At 40.2% G+C, this 19,070-nt stretch overlaps 1 protein-coding gene across 4 annotated transcripts in view; it reads left to right on the top strand.

Moving 5' to 3' along the window:
- The window catches only part of LYST (lysosomal trafficking regulator), a 194,671-nt gene that overhangs the window by 138,766 nt on the left and 36,835 nt on the right, over nt 1-19,070 (top strand). For all 4 annotated transcript variants that reach the window (XM_049697336.1, XM_049697339.1, XM_049697338.1 and 1 more), the window contains exons 39-42: nt 116-268; nt 4,679-4,923; nt 9,660-9,726; nt 11,100-11,256. In XM_049697336.1, the coding sequence (XP_049553293.1) occupies nt 116-268; nt 4,679-4,923; nt 9,660-9,726; nt 11,100-11,256 (622 nt within the window). The remainder of the gene's footprint in view (nt 1-115; nt 269-4,678; nt 4,924-9,659; nt 9,727-11,099; nt 11,257-19,070) is intronic.

The following is a 19,070-nucleotide window of genomic DNA, read 5'->3' as shown; positions in this document are numbered from 1 at the left end:
AATCTTATCTGCCATTTTGCCGCAAAAGGAAGACTTTCTATTGCATTTTGATAGTTTTTAACAATCTAAAATTATGTAGAGCAAATTACTTTCATGTTATTTCCTTTGTCTTTAGAGCCTTCAGGGAGAATTGGAACCAGCATCATTTTCCTGGACATATGAAGAAATTAAAGAAGTTCACAAGCGTTGGTGGCAATTGAGAGATAATGCAGTAGAAATCTTTTTAACAAATGGCAGAACACTCCTGTTGGCATTTGATAACACCAAGGTAAATTTGCCTTTATTAATACATATACTTTTTCAAAGCGATCATGGATCAGTGTAACTACACTCATACTGATTAAATGAAGTTTTAACTTATTTAAACTTTGTTTCTGAAATCAAATAAAAATTGCCTTGTTTCTTAGTACTGATTAAATACTTAGTTATATTAGGATTACTTTTGTCCTCCAAAACTGTATTAAATTCTCATTCCCCGGAGTGACAGTATCTGTAAAAAGCAAATGAACGAATGTATAACCAACCTGAAAGTAGTTTAACCTTGATAGTAGATTCCATTTTTGACAAACCCTTTTTTGACCGCCACATCCTTTCAGCTGCTATGTGTCTGCTAGCCTTTATAGAAAACCTCTTGGAAGAAACTGTGAATGCTTGCTGCTTCCAATTCCTCCCCTCCGGTTCTCTTTGGAAATGCTCCAGTCAGATCTTCGTCTCACCACTCCTCCTGTAACTTCTCTGGTTAGCATCACCAGTGACCTCCGTGTTGCTAAACCCTATGGTCATATTTCTTAGTCTTCATCTTACTTGACTCCTCAGCAGCCTTTGACACAGCTGATTATTCTCTCTTTCTTTAAAGAAAGGAACAAAAAAAAAAAAACCTTCCTCACTGGGCTTCTGAGTTATCACTTTCTTAGTTCTCCTTTTAGCTCACCAGCCATTCCTCCTCAGTCTTGTTTGCAGATGCTTCCTCTGGGCATCTCGGCGCTCACTCTTCATTTTATTTTTTATTTTTTAAATTTTTTGGCCGCAGTGCACAGTTCTCAGGATCTTAGTTCCCGGACCAGGGATTGAACATCCAGGAATTGAATCCAGGCCATGGCAGTGAAAGCGCCGAGTCCTACACTGGAACGCTAGGGAATTCCCAGGGCTCACCCTCCAGACCTCTTCTCTTCTCATCCCATCTTGTGACTTTAAATACTATCTGTGTTATAATGACTTACATATTTATATCACCACCCAAACCTCTTCCCTGGATGCCCACTCAAATATTTAAGTTTCTACTTGGCATCTCCGCTTGGAAGTCTAATTGGCATCTCAAATTTTACATGGACAAAACTGAACTTCTAATCTCCCCCGCAAAATCTCTTTGCAGTTTTCCCCATCTCAGTAAATGGTGACTCCAGTGTTTCTGATTGGCCAGGTCAGAAACCTGGGGATTATCCTCGACTCCTCTTATTCTTTCATCTACTACATCTACTCTATCAGTAAGTTCTGTTAGCTCACCCCTCAGAATACATCCAGAATCTGACTGCTTCCACTGCTACCATCCTGGTCCAAGCCAGTCATCTCTTGCATAAATCATTACACTAGCCTCCTAACTGGCCTCCCTGCTTCCATACTCCCTCTTCTTTCAGACTGCTCTCAACACAGCAGCTAAAGTGTGTCAGGTCGTGCCATTCCTCTGCTCAAAACCCTCCGACCACTTTCTGTGTCACTCTATTAAAGGCAGAGACCTTACAGTGTTGAATAATCTGGCACTTCCTTATCTCTCTGACCTTATCTTCTACCATTCTATCCTTCACTCTCTCTAATCCATCTGTGGAGACCCTGTTTGCCTTGACTATAGCAGACACACTGATGCCTCAGGGCCTTGGCACTTACTGCTCCCTAGAATGCTGCCTGGAATGCTTTTCCTCTTAGAACTACATTACTGACTCCCTTACTTTTTTCAGGTTCCCTGGTCAAATGTCTTCTTATCAGAGAGACTTCCCTGATTACTCTAAATAAAACAGCAACCCCTGCCTCACTGCCACCCCCAAGCATCCCTTATCTCCTTTGCTTTGCTCTATTTTTTTCACAGCACTTAAACGCCTCCAACAGTGTCTCCCCAGTAGACTGTAAGGACTTTGTTTTGTTAAGTGCTTCAGCTTTAACACCTTAAACGTGCTGGTATATAGGTGCTCAATAAATATTTGTTGAATGAATAAATGTTTCCTTTTTCTTGCTGAGGTTAGTATGCAAACTGTCATAAATTCTTTTCCACCAACCTTAGCTTCAGCAGTAGGCAACCTTCAGATTTATTTTTTTTTTAATTTTTATTGGAGTATAGTTGCTTTACAATGTTGTGTTAGTTTCTGCTGTACAGCAAAGTGAATCAGCTACATGTATACCTATATCCACTCTTTTTTGGATTTCCTTCCATTTAGGTCACCACAGAGCACTGAGTAGGGTTCCCTGTGCTATACTGTAGGTTCTCATTTGTTATCTTTTTTTTTTTTTGCGGTACGCGGGCCTCTCACTGTTGTGGCCTCTCCTGTTGCGGAGCACAGGCTCTGGACGCGCAGGCTCAGCAGCCATGGCTCACGGGCCCAGCCGCTCCGCGACATGTGGGATCTTCCCGGACCAGGGCACGAACCTGCGTCCCCTGCATCGGCAGGCAGACTCTCAACCACTGCCACCAGGGAAGCCCTAGTTATCTATTTTATACATAGTATCAATTGTGTTTATATGTCAATCCCAATCTCCCAGTTCATCCCACCCTGACCCTTCCCCCTTGGTATCCGTACGTTTGTTCTCTACGTCTGTGTCTCTATTTCTGCTTTGTAAATAAGATCTTCTATACCAGTTTTTTCAGATTCCACATATATGCATTAATATATGATATTTGGGGCTTCGCTGGTGGCGCAGTGGTTGAGAGTCCGCCTGCCGATGCAGGGGACACAGGTTCGTGCCCTGGTCCGGGAAGATCCCACATGCCGCGGAGCGGCTGGGCCCGTGAGCCATGGCCGCTGAGCCTGCACGTCCGGAGCCTGTGTTCCACAGCGGGAGAGGCCACAACAGTGAGAGGCCCGCATACAAAAAAAAAAAAAATATATATATATATATATGTATATACATATATATGTATATGATATTTGTTTTTCTTTTTCTGACTTACTTCACTCTGTATGACAGTCTCTAGGTCCATCCACGTCTCTACAAATGACCCAATTTTGTTCCTTTTTTATGGCTGAGTAATATTCCATTGTATATATGTACCGCATCTTCTTTATCCATTCTTCTTTTGATGGACATGTAGGCTGCTTTCATGCCCTGGCTATTGTAAATAGTGCTGCAGTGAACATTGGGGTGCATTTGTCTTTTTGAATTATGGTTTTCTCTGGGTATATGTCCAGTAGTGGGATTGCTGGGTCACATGGTAGTTCTATTTTTAGTTTTTTAGGGAACCTCCATATTATCACCTTCAGATTTAGAATATAAGTTTAGTTTTTGTTTTTGCCTTGAACCGATTCTTTTTTTTTAAATTATCATAAAAATACATAACATAAAAGTTGCCATCTTAACCATTTTCAAGCGTACAGTTCAGTTGTGTTAAGTATATTCACATTGTTGTGAAACAGACCTTCAGGTTTAGGTTCTTAAACACCCTGTAATCTTGCCTATTCCATAACCAAGATCATTCTTCTCATTCACTTTTAGTCTCATCTTTGATTATCCACATCTGTGACTCACATTTGTTTTTAGCAAAGTCCTGGCTCGTCTGTTTTTTTCCATTTATTATCAATTATCATTTAATTGCTTTAGAAGAAATCAGAATACCTTTTTTCTGTGACAGAACTTTTGTCCTCTCTAAAAAAAGAGTTTATATACTAGTTTTCAATCAGTAGTGAAAATCAAGTATTCTGTTTTACATAGGATAATTTATTTCATTCTCAGGAAATAAATATTATTACCCTCATATTACAGGTATGATAACTGTAACACAAAGAGTTTAAGCAAGAAAAAAGACCCGTTCTGTCTGTCAGAAAACTATGCTCTTTCTACTGCATCATGTTGCATTTATTTAGGTGAAGACTCTTCATTTTGCTTTATTGATTTTTTTTCTTAGGGTCTGTATATAAGTGACTTTTCTATACAGACTTCTTAGTTTCTTACTGATTTCTCCAGCTGCAAAACATAGTGGTTAAGAGCCACAAGTGAATGAATGTAAAAAAAATAGAAATAGACTCATAGATATGGAGAACAAACTAGTGGTACCAGTGGGGAGAGAGAAGGAGGAGGGGCAAGATAAGGGGAGAGGATTAAGAGGTACAAACTATTATGTACAAAATAAATAAGTTACAAGGGTATGTGGTACAGCACAAGGAATGAAACCAACATTTTATAACAACTTTAAATGGAGCATAATTTATAAAAAAAATTGAATCACTATGTTGTACATCTAAAACTAATATAATATTGTTAATCAACTACACTTCAATAAATAAATAAATAGCCCAACCTTTGGAGGAAGACGTGGATTTGAATCTCAGTTCCCCACCAGTCAATGTTATTGGGCAAAAAGTATTTTCTTGGAGGACTTGAGATTACTAACATGCCTATAATATCTTGGATTCTTTGGAGGAAAATGTCAAGCCTAAAAATAAAATCTGGGTTTTTTTCTCTCCTTCCCTTATAGGTTCGTGATGATGTGTACCACAATATACTAACAAATAACCTCCCTAATCTTCTGGAATATGGCAATATCACCGCTCTGACAAATTTATGGTATACTGGACAGATTACTAATTTTGAATATTTGACTCACTTAAACAAACATGCCGGCCGATCCTTTAATGATCTCATGCAGTATCCAGTGTTCCCGTTTATCCTAGCTGACTACGTTAGTGAGACCCTTGACCTCAGCGATCCATCAGTGTACAGGTAACTAAAGACATCATCACCTTTTGGCTTTGTCAATATGATGTATTTATTTTACTGAAGTTCTTATTGTGAGAATTTTCAAACATGCACAAAAATAGAATGAATGTATAATGAGCTCCATATGACCATGACCCCAGCTCAACAATTACCAAGATTTTTGCCAAACTTATGTCATCTTTTTTTTTTCTTCTTAAGATGAGCCACACAAATCTTTTATGTCATTCATATGGTCTTTAGTACACATCTCTTAAGAAAAAAGGGGGACATTTTCTTTCATAGCCTCAGTGCTGTTATCATATCTAAGAAAATCAACAGTAATTTCATGGTCTCATCTAATATCCAGTCCGTTTTCAAATGTCCCCTGAGTATATCAGAGGTGTCTTTCTATAGTTGATTTGTTTGAGTCAGGCCCACTGTCACCTTTGGTTGCTTTGTGTCTAAAGACGTAACATCTAGAACAGCCCTATTTTTGTGTATGTATTTTTCTCTTTCTTTCTTCCTAACATTGACTTGTTTTTAAAACAAAAATAAGTCATCTATCTTGTAGGATGTCCCCCATTCCACATTAGCATTTAGGTTTTTCCTCTAGCCTCTGTACTTCCTAGAGACTGCAGATTACTTCTAAAGGCTTGCTTAGATTCAGATTCAACATTTTTTGGCAAGAATCCTCTAGAGGAGGTGGTGTGGACTTTATATTGCCCCATATCAGGAGGCCTGTGATATCCCACTCTAAGGATGCTCAGGCTGGTCCGTGGGTTCAGCCTCCCGTTGAACTTGTTTCTTTCATTGATGATTATTGTTCAAGTCTATTATTTCACTAGGGGTTACAGAATGGTGATTTCCTGTTCTCTCATTTCTTCTGCATTTATTAGTAGAAAACATACAAGATGAGCCCAGGATACTTTGTTGTGTCAGAGAGCAAGGAAATTACTATAGGCTTGTCAGAAGGACTCGGGAGCCATATTTGCACACACATGTTCATTGCAGCTTTATTCGCAGTGGCCAGGAGGTGGAGGCAGCCCAGGTGTCTGTCTGTGGATCAGTGGATGGGGAAAATGAGGTGCATACATACAGAGGAATATTGTTCAACCTTAAGAAGGAGGGAAGTCCTGTCACATGATGAGCCCTGGGGACGTTGTGCTAAATGGAATGAGCCAGCCACAGAAGACAAACACTGTGTGATTCCTCTTCATGAGGTGTCTAGGGCAGTCAACTCAGAGAGACAGAGAGTGGAATGATGGGTGTGGGGGACAGGAGAAGAGTGGGGTGGATATAGGGGGTTGTTGCTCAGCAGGTGTAGAGTTTCAGCTTTACAAAGTGAAAAAGTTTCAGAGACCTATTGCACAACGGTGTTGATATTGTTAACACCACTGAACTAGGTACTTGAGGATGGTTAGGATGGTAAGTTTTGTGATGTGCGTTTTTTTACCACAGTTACAAAAAAATAAAACACTTAGGAGCCAACTTGAAGTGGCTCTCACTGCCAAAGATAGGACAATCTGGGCATCAGAAACAATAATGACTACAGTTGCTTGAACACATTTGAATTTAAAAAATACTTAAGTTGGCTTTCCCTGGTGGCGCAGTGGTTGAGAGTCCGCCTGCCGATGCAGGGGACATGGGTTCGTGCCCCGGTCCGGGAAGATCCCACATGCCGCAGAGCGGCTGGGCCCGTGAGCCATGGCTGCTGAGCCTGCGCATCCGGAGCCTGTGCTCTGCAACGGTCGAGGCCCGCGTACTGCAAAAATTCAAAAAAAAAAAAAAAGTACTTAAGTTAACAATGACACTTTTTAAAGGGCCCCAAAACAAAGCAAAACTAAACTCACTGGTCACTGTTTGGGTAGGGCATCAATTCCTTGCTTTTGAAATTTGACAACTAAGGAAAAGAATTAAGCTTTTATCCTGCCTTTCCTGAATGAGTTGCCTTTTAGAGTAACCACATAGCCCTAGTTGATGAGGGAATATTCTGTTTCTTTAGTTTTGAATAACATTCTCTGGCTAGGATCAAAAAGTCAAGAAATAACAACTGTTGGCAAGGATACAGAGAAAAGAGACCTTGTGCACTGTTGGTGGGAATGTAAATTGGTGCAGCCACTGTGGAGAACAATATGGAGGTTCCTTAAAAAACTAAAAATAGATCTGTCATATGATCCAGCCATTCTACTTCTGGGTATTTATCAAGAGGAAATGAAAGCACTAACTTGAAAAGATATCTGCACCCCCATGTTCACTGCAGCATTATTTATAGTAGCCAAGATACGGAAACAACCTAAGTGTCCATCTGTGGATGAATGGATAAATAAAATGTCACACACACACAATGGAATACTATTTATCCATAAAAGAGAATGAAATCTTGTGACAGCATGGATGGATCTTGAGGGCAGTATGCTAAGGAAACAAGTCAGTCAAAGACAAATAGCATACAAATAAGTATGATCTCACTTGTATGTGGAATCTAAAAATAAAAACAAAACAAAAACAGAACAAACAGAAAACCTCATTGATACAGAGAACAGATCGGTGGTTGCCAGAAGCATTGGGGGGTGGTGGTGGGATTGTGGCAAAATGGGTGAAGGGAGTCAAAAGGTACAGGCTGCCAGTTATGAAATGAGCCCTGGGATGCAACGCACAGCACGATGACCTTAGCTAATAACACTGCATTACATGTTTGAAAGTTGCTGAGAGAGTAAATCTTAAAAGTTCTCAGCACAACAAAAAAAAATCCTGTAACTACGTGTGGTGACGGCTGCTACCTAAACTTACTGTGGTGATCATTTTGTAATATCGAATATACAAATATCAAATCATTATGTTGGACATCCGAAACTAATATAGTGTTATATGTCCATTACACTTCAATTAAAAAATTATCTATGTAGTTTAAAGAAGAATTGACCGCCAGTATACTACTTAGTGTATTAGAATATTTTAATTATAACTGCTAAATAGTAGGCCTAGTTCAGACAGCTTTCAAGAAATCAGATTCAATTTAATTTTTGTCAATTTAAAAAAGAGCAAATGGCACATTATTTATCTTTTAGACATTTTTATACACTGCTAATGTACATTTAAATTTTTACACTACTGAGGACTTCCCTGGTAGTGCAGTGGTTAAGAATCCACCTGCCAATGCAGGGGACATGGGTTCGAGCCCTGGTCCGGGAAGATCGCACATGCTGTGGAGCAGCTAAGCCCGTGCGCCACAACTACTGAGCCTGCTCTCTAGAGCCCGCGAGGCACAACTACTGAAGCCCGCACGCCTAGAGCCCATGCTCTGCAACAAGAGAAGCCACTGCAATGAGAAGCCAGCACACCGCAGCAAAGAGTAGCCCCAGCTCAACGCAACTAGAGAAAGCCTGTGCGCACACAGCAACAGACCCAACGCAGCCAAAAATAAATAAATAAATTTATATTTTAAAAAAAAGGAATGATATTGTAGAAATGTATATTATGGAGGAGGGGGAGATTTTTATTTAAATGTAATTATACATACACAAATAAGGAGAGAGCATCTGGAAAGGCATGTACCCTTCCAGATATATTGTGAGTAATAGTATTGTGGTTGATTTTTGGTTTATTCTATTCACTCATCAGTAACTTCTGATTTTCCAACCACAACAGTATTACCTGTGTTCAAAAAAACTACTTACACTGTTTAGAAAACAATTGCATGCATGGCAGGATCTCGAACATGATTTCTCCTATATTGAGGTGAATTTGTATCTATGCTATAAAACTGTCTTTACTTTTTAACAAAGTTTTTAGGATTATCAGAGTCTCAAAAATGAAATGAATGTGTTTGCTATCACTAATTTTAATATCCCTAGGAAATAATTTTCCCAAAAAATAGATAAATCATCCTCTGGCTAAGCAGACCTGGTTTGACTTAACTGAAACTTGAGCAAATCTTGATGTTGATCTAGTTGTGGTGCCAGATGTTGAAACTCCAGGTGGTCCCATCCTGGTGCCAGACCAGATGGCACCTCAGCCAGAGCAGCCTCTGCCCTTCCTCGTTGCATCTTGTTCTCTTGCTCTTTCATGGGCCTCACACAGATGCTGCTTGACTCTGTAGCTTGTGAAAGTGGAGACTGATCCTAGAGTTCTCTTTCCTCCCTGATACAGTGTGAACACCAGCACAGACGTGCATACGCATGCACACGTTTGCTACACTGTGCACATGGTGTCAGTCACTGTCCCCGAATTAGATAACAAAATGTTTATGTCAGTACTCGCACTCCAGATCTCAGGGTGGTCATTTTAAGCATGTGTTGTTTCTTCAGTTTTCACTAACTTAGTAATTACATAACATCTCCTCATGATCATGTCTCCTGTCCAAACTGCCCTTCACTCTTCCTTGCTGAGCTGGGTGTAGCATGTGGAAATGGGGGCAGGAACTTCCAGGGCTTGGTAGGAATCAGCTGCCGTGGGCAGCATCAGTTATGATTTGGAGGAAGTAGAGGAACCAGAGAAGGGAGGGAGAACAGCAGCTCTTCTTGTGTAGGTTATTCGTTAAGTCAGGATTTCCTAATAATGGTATGCATCTGTTTAGAAAAATTCTATCTTCATAGGTTATGAAATCATAATTGTGACTTAATTGCAAAGCACCATGTGTAAGCACTAAACCAAGGGCTGAGTATTTTGTTGGCCACTTATTTACTTGTAAGCATCTAAGGCAGCTTAAACCTGACAGTATCAGCATACTTCAATGTTTTCCATCATCTCTTCCTTTGTAGAAATCTCTCCAAGCCCATAGCCGTGCAGTACAAAGAAAAAGAAGATCGTTACGTGGACACATACAAGGTAGGTTTAGTTTTTCCTCATGTATTTTGATAAGTAAAAACTGGATTTTTGTTTTACAGACTGTTTTACCTAATTTTAAACATATAGTATTGCTTTTTCTGTTTTCCACTTCCTTGTGCTTTGATTGACAGACAACTGGAAATCACTATGTGATTTTAAATATTATTCTGTCTTAATTCTCTGAAAACATTTTGCCCAGAAAAAGAAATGCACTTACTGTTACATAAATTGGAAGCTCATAATCCATTGTAATGTTCAAATATATAAATAATTATATTCCTTACAAAAATCACAAAGATTTCCAGGGACCTGCTATTTGTATCCCCTAGTGTTATATATAATAATATCAATATATTTATAATGTACTATAGTCCCTTATTATTCATCTCAGCAAATTGTGTACAGGTTTATTAACAAAAAATACTGGATTGTAAAGTTTAAAAATAGAAATTAATTACCCATTTCTGTGAAATTAATATTAATGGAATCCTGCTGGAGATTTAAAAAATCCCATTAGTCGTATGTTACAGTCTTCACAACAGTATCAAGATAGGAGCAGCTGAAGCAGTTTTCTCATATTCACCATGTTATCTTATGTCAAAGTTCCAGAAAGGTCCATCCAAGCGTCTTACAACTGTCACTGCTTGATGCTTCTGCAGCTAAAAATGCAGCAGTGCTATGGGAGTCAAAGAGAAGTGACTCCAGAAAATTCACTGTCACCTGACTTTGTTATTAGAGACAGAAGCTACAGGAGATGAGAATAGTGACAGATATTAAAGATTTGATTGAGCTTCTTACTTTATGATGGGAAGACAGGAGTAGTTGAAAAGTCACCACTGTCTTTGTTATTTCTGTGTAACTCCACTGCAAGACAGCTATAAAATGTTATATTAAAGAATTCCAATAATATGATACAGGTTTTACATTTCTATTGCAGTTCTTCTGATAGAGAAGCATTTCTCTAAAGAATGTAGCATTACAGCTTGAAACCCTCTTAAGACGCAGACATCTCTAGTGAGAGAGGCAGCTCTTATTTATTGAGCCCTTGATCAGTTGAGATATATTAGATATATATTATCTAAACTGATATTAGTATCAGTTTAGATTTATGTATTAGTTGGGAGCCAGAGGGCTGGGAGGTGGGGTACAGAACAGGTGGGTTCTCTATGAGCAAATGAGAGGGTAAACATGCACGCAGTGTGTGGTCAGGCCTTAGTGGGGCACCAGACCCCCGGACACTCAGGAGGGCTATGGGCAAGCCATGGAGAATGGCGTCTAACGGGCAGCAGAGAGGATGGGAAAGAAGACAAGTGAGGCGGCTCCAGCTCTGCCTGGAGCTCACTGTCACGAGTTCTGGTCCCTGTGTCCTTCAGTACCTGGAGGAGGAGTACCGCAAAGGAGCCCGGGAAGACGACCCGATGCCCCCGGTGCAGCCCTACCACTACGGTTCCCACTACTCCAACAGCGGCACCGTGCTCCACTTCCTGGTCAGGATGCCTCCTTTCACAAAGATGTTTTTAGCCTATCAAGGTAAGGGTTGTTTCATAACTACCTCAAAGGTCAGATTGGTCATCGGGGATAAAACACTTGTCTGACGTCCTGAGAACGTACTGAAACTAATCAAACCATAGGAAAAAGAATTCTATATATTCCCGCAACAAAATTCTCTTCAAGAAACCAGCAGTGGTACTAGGAGGATGTGGAATTCGCATCTCCGCACAACTAGGGCACCTACCAGGCCCCAGTGGGGGACTGCGGACACCTAAGGGGACGGGAGGAACCCCCAGTGACCGGGTAGGACGCGGGGCATGGGAGGAGTGAAGTGGGAGAAGTGGAGGCGGGACGGGACTGGCGCCCCTGAGGGGAAGGGATCCCAGTCCAGAAGGGGGAAATTGGGGAACCATTGGAAGGGCAGAGGATCAAAAGGGAGCATGGCCAGGTTTCCCCTGCCCACTTGGGCCCCCAGGAACCTGCTGAGATCCCCGGACCTGATCCTCTGCCCACCGAGGCCCCCTCCAGGCGCGCGGGTCCTGAGGGAGTGGAAGGTGGGGAAGGGGGAGCAAAAGTAAAGCCCAGACCTCCGGGACCGGCACCCCTGAAGGGTGGCTGGGGGAGAGAAGGAGTTCCTACACCCAGCAGGACCCACCCACGGTTAGGGGTCCAGTGGCGACGGGGGAGACCCTGGGGGAGATGGTGGGGGAGGGGCACAAAGGAACGGAGGGGAACGGGGCCAGCGCTTTCCCTGTCCACTTAGGCACCAGGGAACGTGTTGGGCTCCAGGGCCTAATCCTCTGCCCTCGGAGCCTCCCTCCTGCCGTGCAGAGCCCCAGCCCCACCCCTACACCCCCACCCGGGGCCCCACCTCTACACGCGGAGACCCCCTCTGAGACCCCCTCCCACGAGCTGGGCCTAAGCCCCACCCACACACCCTCAGGCAGGGCCCTGCCTCCAAAGTCCGGAACTGTACACTCCAGAGACCCTCCTTTCGAGATGCTGCCTCTCCCCTTCCATGCAGGTCCTAAGCAAAGGCCCTGCCCCACGCTGAAACGTCGCCCCCCCACCCGCCTAGGTCCCGGTCCACCCTAAACCCCGCCCCTGCCTAAGTTCCACCCCTTGCCTAAACCCCACCCCTATAGCCAAGGCTTTTTTTTTTTTTCCTCTTTTAGATTGGAGTTCTGTTCTGTTGATTCATTGTTGTTGATTCTTTTGTATTTTTATTTTTCCTAATAAATCTTTTAGTTTTCTAATTTTATTTTATTCTTTATACTTTGTTATCATTCTCTTTTTTAGCTTATTCCCCCGGCTTTTTTCTTTTGTTTTTATTTTGCCTTGTTGCAGTTGTTTCAATTATAGTTTTATTTTTCCTAATATATTTTTTTATCTTTCTAATTTTATTTGTTTTTTATTCTTTGATATTGTACTGCTCCTTTTTTTTCTTCCTTCCTTCCTTCCTTCCTTCCTTCCTTTCTTCTTTCTTTCTTTCCTTCCTTCCTTCCTTCCTTCCTTCCTTCCTTCCTTCCTTCCTTCCTCCCTCCCTCCCTCCCTCCCTCCCTCCCTTCCTTCCTTCCTTCCTTCCTTCCTTTCTTTCTTTCTTTCTTTCCACAAAGCTTGCGGGATCTTGGTACCCAGGCCACAGGTCAGGCCTGAGCTCCTGTGGTGGGAGCTCCGAGTCCAAACCGCTGGACTAACAGACCCCAGGGAATATTAATCACAGTGAGACCTCCCAGAGATCCTCATCTCATCACCAAGACCCAGCTCTATCCAACGGCCTGCAAACTCCAGTGCCGGACATCTCAGGCCAAACAACCAGTAAGACAGGAATACAGCACCATCCATCAAAAAAAAGAAAAAGAAAGAAACGACAAAAAAATATGTTACAAAGGAGCAAGGTAAAAACCTACAAGACCAAATAAATGAAGACGAAATAGGCAACCTACCTGAAAAAGAATTCAGAATAATGATAGTAAAGATGATCCAAAATCTCAGAAACAGAATGGAGAAAATACAGGAAACATTTAACAAGGATCTAGAAGAACTAAAGGGCAAACAAACAGTGATGAACAACACAATTGCTAAAATTAAAAATAACTCTACAAGGAATCAATAGCAGAATAACTGAGGCAGAAGAACGGATAAGTGAGCTGGAAGATAAAATGGTGGAAATAACTGCCAGGGAGCAGAATAAAGAAAAAAGAATGAAAAGAATTGAGGACAGTCTCAGAGACCTCTGGGACAACATTCAACGCACCAGCATTCGAACTATAGGGGGTCCCAGAAGAAGAGAAAAAGGAAGGGTCTGAGAAAATATTTGAAGAGATTATAGTCAAAAACTTCCCTAACAAGGGAAAGGAAATAGTCAAGTCCAGGAAGCACAAAAACTTCCCTAACAAGGGAAAGGAAATAGTCAAGTCCAGGAAGCACAGAGAGTACCCAAGGAGAAACACACCAAGACACGTATTAATCAAACTATCAAAAATTAAATACAAAGAAAAAATATTAAAAGGAGCAAGGGAAAAGCAACAAATAACATACAAACAAGGGAATCCCCATAATGTTAACAGCTGATCTTTCAGCAGAAACTGCAAGCCAGAAGGGAGTGGCAGGACATATTTAAAGTTATGAAAGGGAAAACCTACAACCAAGATTACTCTACCAGCAAGGATCTCATTCAGAGTTAATGGAGAAATTAAAACCTTTACAGACAATAAAAGTTAAGAGAATTCAGCACCACCAAACCAGCTTTACAACAAATGCTAAAGGGACTTATCTAGGCAGGAAACACAAGAGAAGGAAAAGACCTACAAAAACAAACCCAAAACAATTAAGAAAATGGAGCATACATATCAATAACTACCTTAAATGTAAATGGATTAAAGCTCCAACCAAAAGACATAGACTAGCTGAATGGATACAAAAACAACACCTGTATATATGCTGTCTACAAGAGACCCATTTCAGACCTAGGGAGACATACAGACTGAAAGTGAGGGGATGGAAAAAGATATTCCATGCAAATGGAAATCAAAACAAAGCCGGAGTAGCAAGTCTCATATCAGACAAAATACACTTTAAAATAAAGACTATTACAAGAGACAAAGAAGGACACTACATAATGAACAAGGGATTAATCCAAGAAGAAGATATAACAATTGTAACTATTTATACACCCAACATAGGAGCACCTCAATACATAAGGAAAATGCTAACAGCCATAAAAGGGGAAATCGACAGTAGCACAGTCATAGTAGGGGACTTTACACCCCACTTTCACCAGTGGACAGATCATCCAAAATGAAAATAAATAAGGAAACACAAGCTTTAAATGATACATTAAACAAGATGGACTTAATTGATATTTATAGGACATTCCATCCAAAAACAACAGGATACACTTTCTTCTTAAGTGCTCATGTAACATTCTCCAGGATAGACCATATCTTGGGTCACAAATCAAGCCTTGGTAGATTTCAGAAAATTGAAATCATATCAAGTATCTCTTCCTACAACAACGCTATGAGACTAGATATCAATTACAGGAAAAAAACTGTAAAAAATACAAACACATGGAGACTAAGCAATACGCTACTAAATAACCAAGAGATCGCTGAAGAAATCAAAAAATACCTAGAAGCAAATGACAATGAAAACACGACGACCCAAAACCTCTGGGATGCAGTAAAAGCAGTTCTAAGAGGACAGGTTATAGTAATACAATACTACCTCAAGAAACAAGAAAAATCTCAGATTCACAACCTAACCTTACATCTAAAGCAATTAGAGAAAGAATAACAACAAAAAAAAAAACACCCAAAGTTATCAGAAGGAAAGAAATCAAAGATCAGATCAGAACTACATGAAAAAAAACTGAAGGAAACAATAGCAAAGTTCAATAAAACTAAAAGCTGGTTCTTTGCGAAGATAAACAAAATTGATAACCATTATCCAGACTCATCAAGAAAAAAAGGGAGAAGACTCAAATAAACCAAATTAGAAATGAAAAAGGAGAAGTAACAACTGACACTGCAGAAATACAAAGGATCATGAGAGATTACTACAAGCAACTCTATGCCAATAAAATGGACAACCTGGAAGAAATGGACAAATTCTTAGAAAAGAACAACCTTCCGAGACTGAACCAGGAAGAAATAGAAAGTATAAACAGACCAATCACAAGCACTAAAATTGAAACTGTGATTAAAAATCTTCCAACAAACAAAAGGCCAGGACCAGATGGCTTCACAGGCTAATTCTATGAAACATTTAGAGAAGAGCTAACACTTATCCTTCTGAAACTCTTCCAAATTATAGCAGAGAGAGGAGCACTCCCAGTCTCATTCTATGAGGCCACCACACCCTGATACCAAAACCAGACAAATATGTTACAAAAAAAGAAAACTACAGGCCAATATCACTGGTGAACATAGATGCAAAAATCCTCAACAAAATACTAGCAAACAGAATCCAACAGCGCATTAAAAGGATCATACACCATGATCAAGTGGGGTTTATCCCAGGAATGCAAGGATTCTTCAGTATACGCAAATCAATCAATGTGATACACCATATTAACAAACTGAAGGATAAAAACCTATCATCATCTCAATTGATGCAGAAGAAGCTTTTGACAAAATTCAACACCCATTTATGATAAAAACTCTCCAGAAAGTAGGCATAGTGGGAACCTACCTCAACATAATAAAGACCATTTATGACAAACCCACAGCCAACATCATTCTCAATGGTGAAAGACTGAAATCATTTCCTCTAAAATCAGGAACAAGAAAAGGTTGCCCGCTCTCACTGCTATTATTCAACATAGTTTTGGAAGTTTTAGCCGCATCAGTCGGAGGAGAAAAAGAAATAAAAGGAATCCAAAGCGGAAAAGAAGAGGTAAAACTGTCACTGTTTGCAGATGACTTGATACTATACATAGAGAATCCTAAAGATGCTACCAGAAAACTACTAGAGCTAATCAATGAATTTAGTAAAGTAGCAGGATTCAAAATTAATGCACAGAAATGCCTTTCATTCCTATACACTAATGATGAAAAATCTGAAAGAGCAATTAAGGAAACACTCCCATTTACCATTGCGACAAAAAGAATAAAATACCTAGGAAGAAACTACCTAAGAAGACAATAGACCTGTATGCAGAAAACTGTAAGACACTGATGAAAGAAATTAAAGATGATACAAACAGATGCAGAGAAATTCCATGTTCTTGGATTGGAATAATCAACATTGTGAAAATGACTGTACTACCCAAAGTAATCTACAGATTCAGTGCAATCAAACTACCAATGGCATTTTTCACAGAACTAGAACAAAAGAGTGCACAATTTGTAAGGAGACACAAAAGACCCTGAAGAGCCAAAGCAATCTTGAGAAAGAAAAATGGAGCTGGAGGAATTAGGCTCCCAGACTTCAGACTATACTACAAAGCTACAGTAATCAAGACAGTATGGTACTGGCACAAAAACAGAAATATAGATGAATGGAACAGGATAGAAAGCCCAGAGATAAACCCACACAGATATGGTCACCTTATCTTTGATAAAGGAAGCAAGAGTATACAGTGGAGAAAAGACAGCCTCTTCAATAAGTGGTGCTGGGAAAACTGGACAGCTACATGTAAAAGAATGAATTTAGAACACTTCCTAACACCATAAACAAAAATAAACTCAAAATGGATTAAAGACCTAAATGTAAGGCCAGACACTATAAAACTCTTAGAGGAAAACATAGGCAGAACACTCTATGACATAAATCACAGCAAGATCCTTTTTGACCCACCTCCTAGAGAAATGGGAAAAAAACAAAAATAAACAAACGGGACCTAGTGAAAGTTAAAAGCTTTTGCACAGCAAAGAAACCATAAACAAGACGAAAAGACAACACACAGAATGGGAGAAAATATTTTCAAACGAAGCAACTGACAAAGGATTAATCTCCAAAATTTACAAGCAGCTCATGCAGCTCAATATCAAAAAAACAAACAACCCAATCCAAAAATGGGCAGAAGACCTAAATAGACATTTCTCCAAAGAAGATATACAGATTGCCAACAAACACATGAAAGAATGCTCAACATCACTAATCATTGAGAAATGCAAATCAGAACTACAATGAGGTGTCACCTCACACCAGTCAGAATGGCCATCGTCAAAAAATCTGCAAACAATAAATGCTGGAGAGGGTGTGGAGAAAAGGGAACCCTCTTGCACTGTTGGTGGGAATGTAAATTGATACAGCCACTATGGAGAACAGTATAGAGGTTCCTTAAAAACCTTACAAAGAGCTACCATATGACCCAGCAATCCCACTACTGGGCATATACCCTGAAAAAACCATAATTCAGAAAGAGTCATGTACCACCATGTTCATTGCAGCACTATTTACAATAGCCAGGACATGGAAGCAACCTAAGTGTGCATTGACAGGTGAATGGATAAAGAAGATGTGGCACATATATACAGTGGAATATTACTCAGTCATAAAGAGAAATGAAATCGAGTTATTTGTAGTGAGGTGGATGGACCTAGAGTCTGTCATACAGAGTGAAGGAAGTTCGAAAAAGAAAATAAATACCGTATGCTAACACATATATATGGAATCTTAAAAAAAAAAAAAAAAAAGGTTCTGAAGCACCTAGGGGCAGGACAGGAATAAAGACACAGACGTAGAGAATGGACTTGAGGACACGGGGAGGGGGAAGGGTAAGCCGGGATGAAGTGAGAGAGTAACATTGACATATATACACTACCAAATGTAACGGCTGCATTGCACAGGGAGATCAGCTCGGTGCTTTGCAACCACCTAGAGGGATGGGATAGGGAGGGTGGGAGGGAGACGCAAGAGGGAGGGGATATGGGGATATATGTATATATATAGCTTCACTTTGTTATACAGCAGAAACGAACACAACATTGTAAAGCAATTAGACTCCAAAAAAGATGTTAAAAAAAAAATAGCAGTAAGCCACATGACCTTGTTAATGTCTTACATTTTAGCTTCAAATTGAACATGTCTAAGTTTATAAAAGTGCAATTCACTATTTAAAAATTAATGTCATTCACATAGCATTAAATTTACCCCTTTAAAGTGTATGCAATTCACTTTTTTATAATGTTCAACTTAATAATTATTTGAGATCACCTAAGTTATCTTTGGCCCCTAAAGGGGAATATGTTATTATCAGTTGTGACAACTGAGTGAGTTGTAAGTGGTTATAGGAGAGCCACACTGCCACCTTCACTATAGTAACTGTCTAGTTAATCTTCTACCTCGGCATTTTCAGTGGCAGCCCTCAGGCCTGAAGATGACTTAGATAGAGATGAAGTTACTGCTTTGCGTGCAAACAGGGACACACTCACCTATCAGTTTCCAGTGAGGACCATGGTACTAGTCCTGTAGTTGTTCCTCCTGGTGCCCAGAATCCTTTATGGAATCATCCGTTCATTTACTCAACCCTTCTTGAACTTCTGTATATATTTATACTCGTATGCAACCTCTTGGAGGAATGAATTTTATAGACTGTAGACTACTTGGTCTATAAAAGGGGCTTTCTTATATTTGTCCCTCTGTCTGTACACAAAACAAACGTTCTGTATGACAGCTGTTCAAATATTTGAACATTACTGCCCTGTCCCCCTTCTCCTCTCACTCTTGTTTATTCCCAGGCTAATTATCCTTAGTTAATTTGACATCCAGTTGAGAGCTTCCTATATGCAAGGCCTTATCCCAGCTGCTGCAAGGAATACAAAAATAAATAAGACAGTTCTGTACTTAGTAAAGCGTTTAAAAACTCATATTTAAGCCGTGTTTGCTCTGGTTTCCAAACCTGT

The sequence above is a fragment of the Orcinus orca genome, chromosome 14 (genome assembly GCF_937001465.1).
Source record: "Orcinus orca chromosome 14, mOrcOrc1.1, whole genome shotgun sequence".
Classification (NCBI taxonomy): domain Eukaryota; kingdom Metazoa; phylum Chordata; class Mammalia; order Artiodactyla; family Delphinidae; genus Orcinus; species Orcinus orca.
Note: the sequence above shows the minus strand (reverse complement) of the source record. Positions and strands in the feature narration are given on the sequence as shown.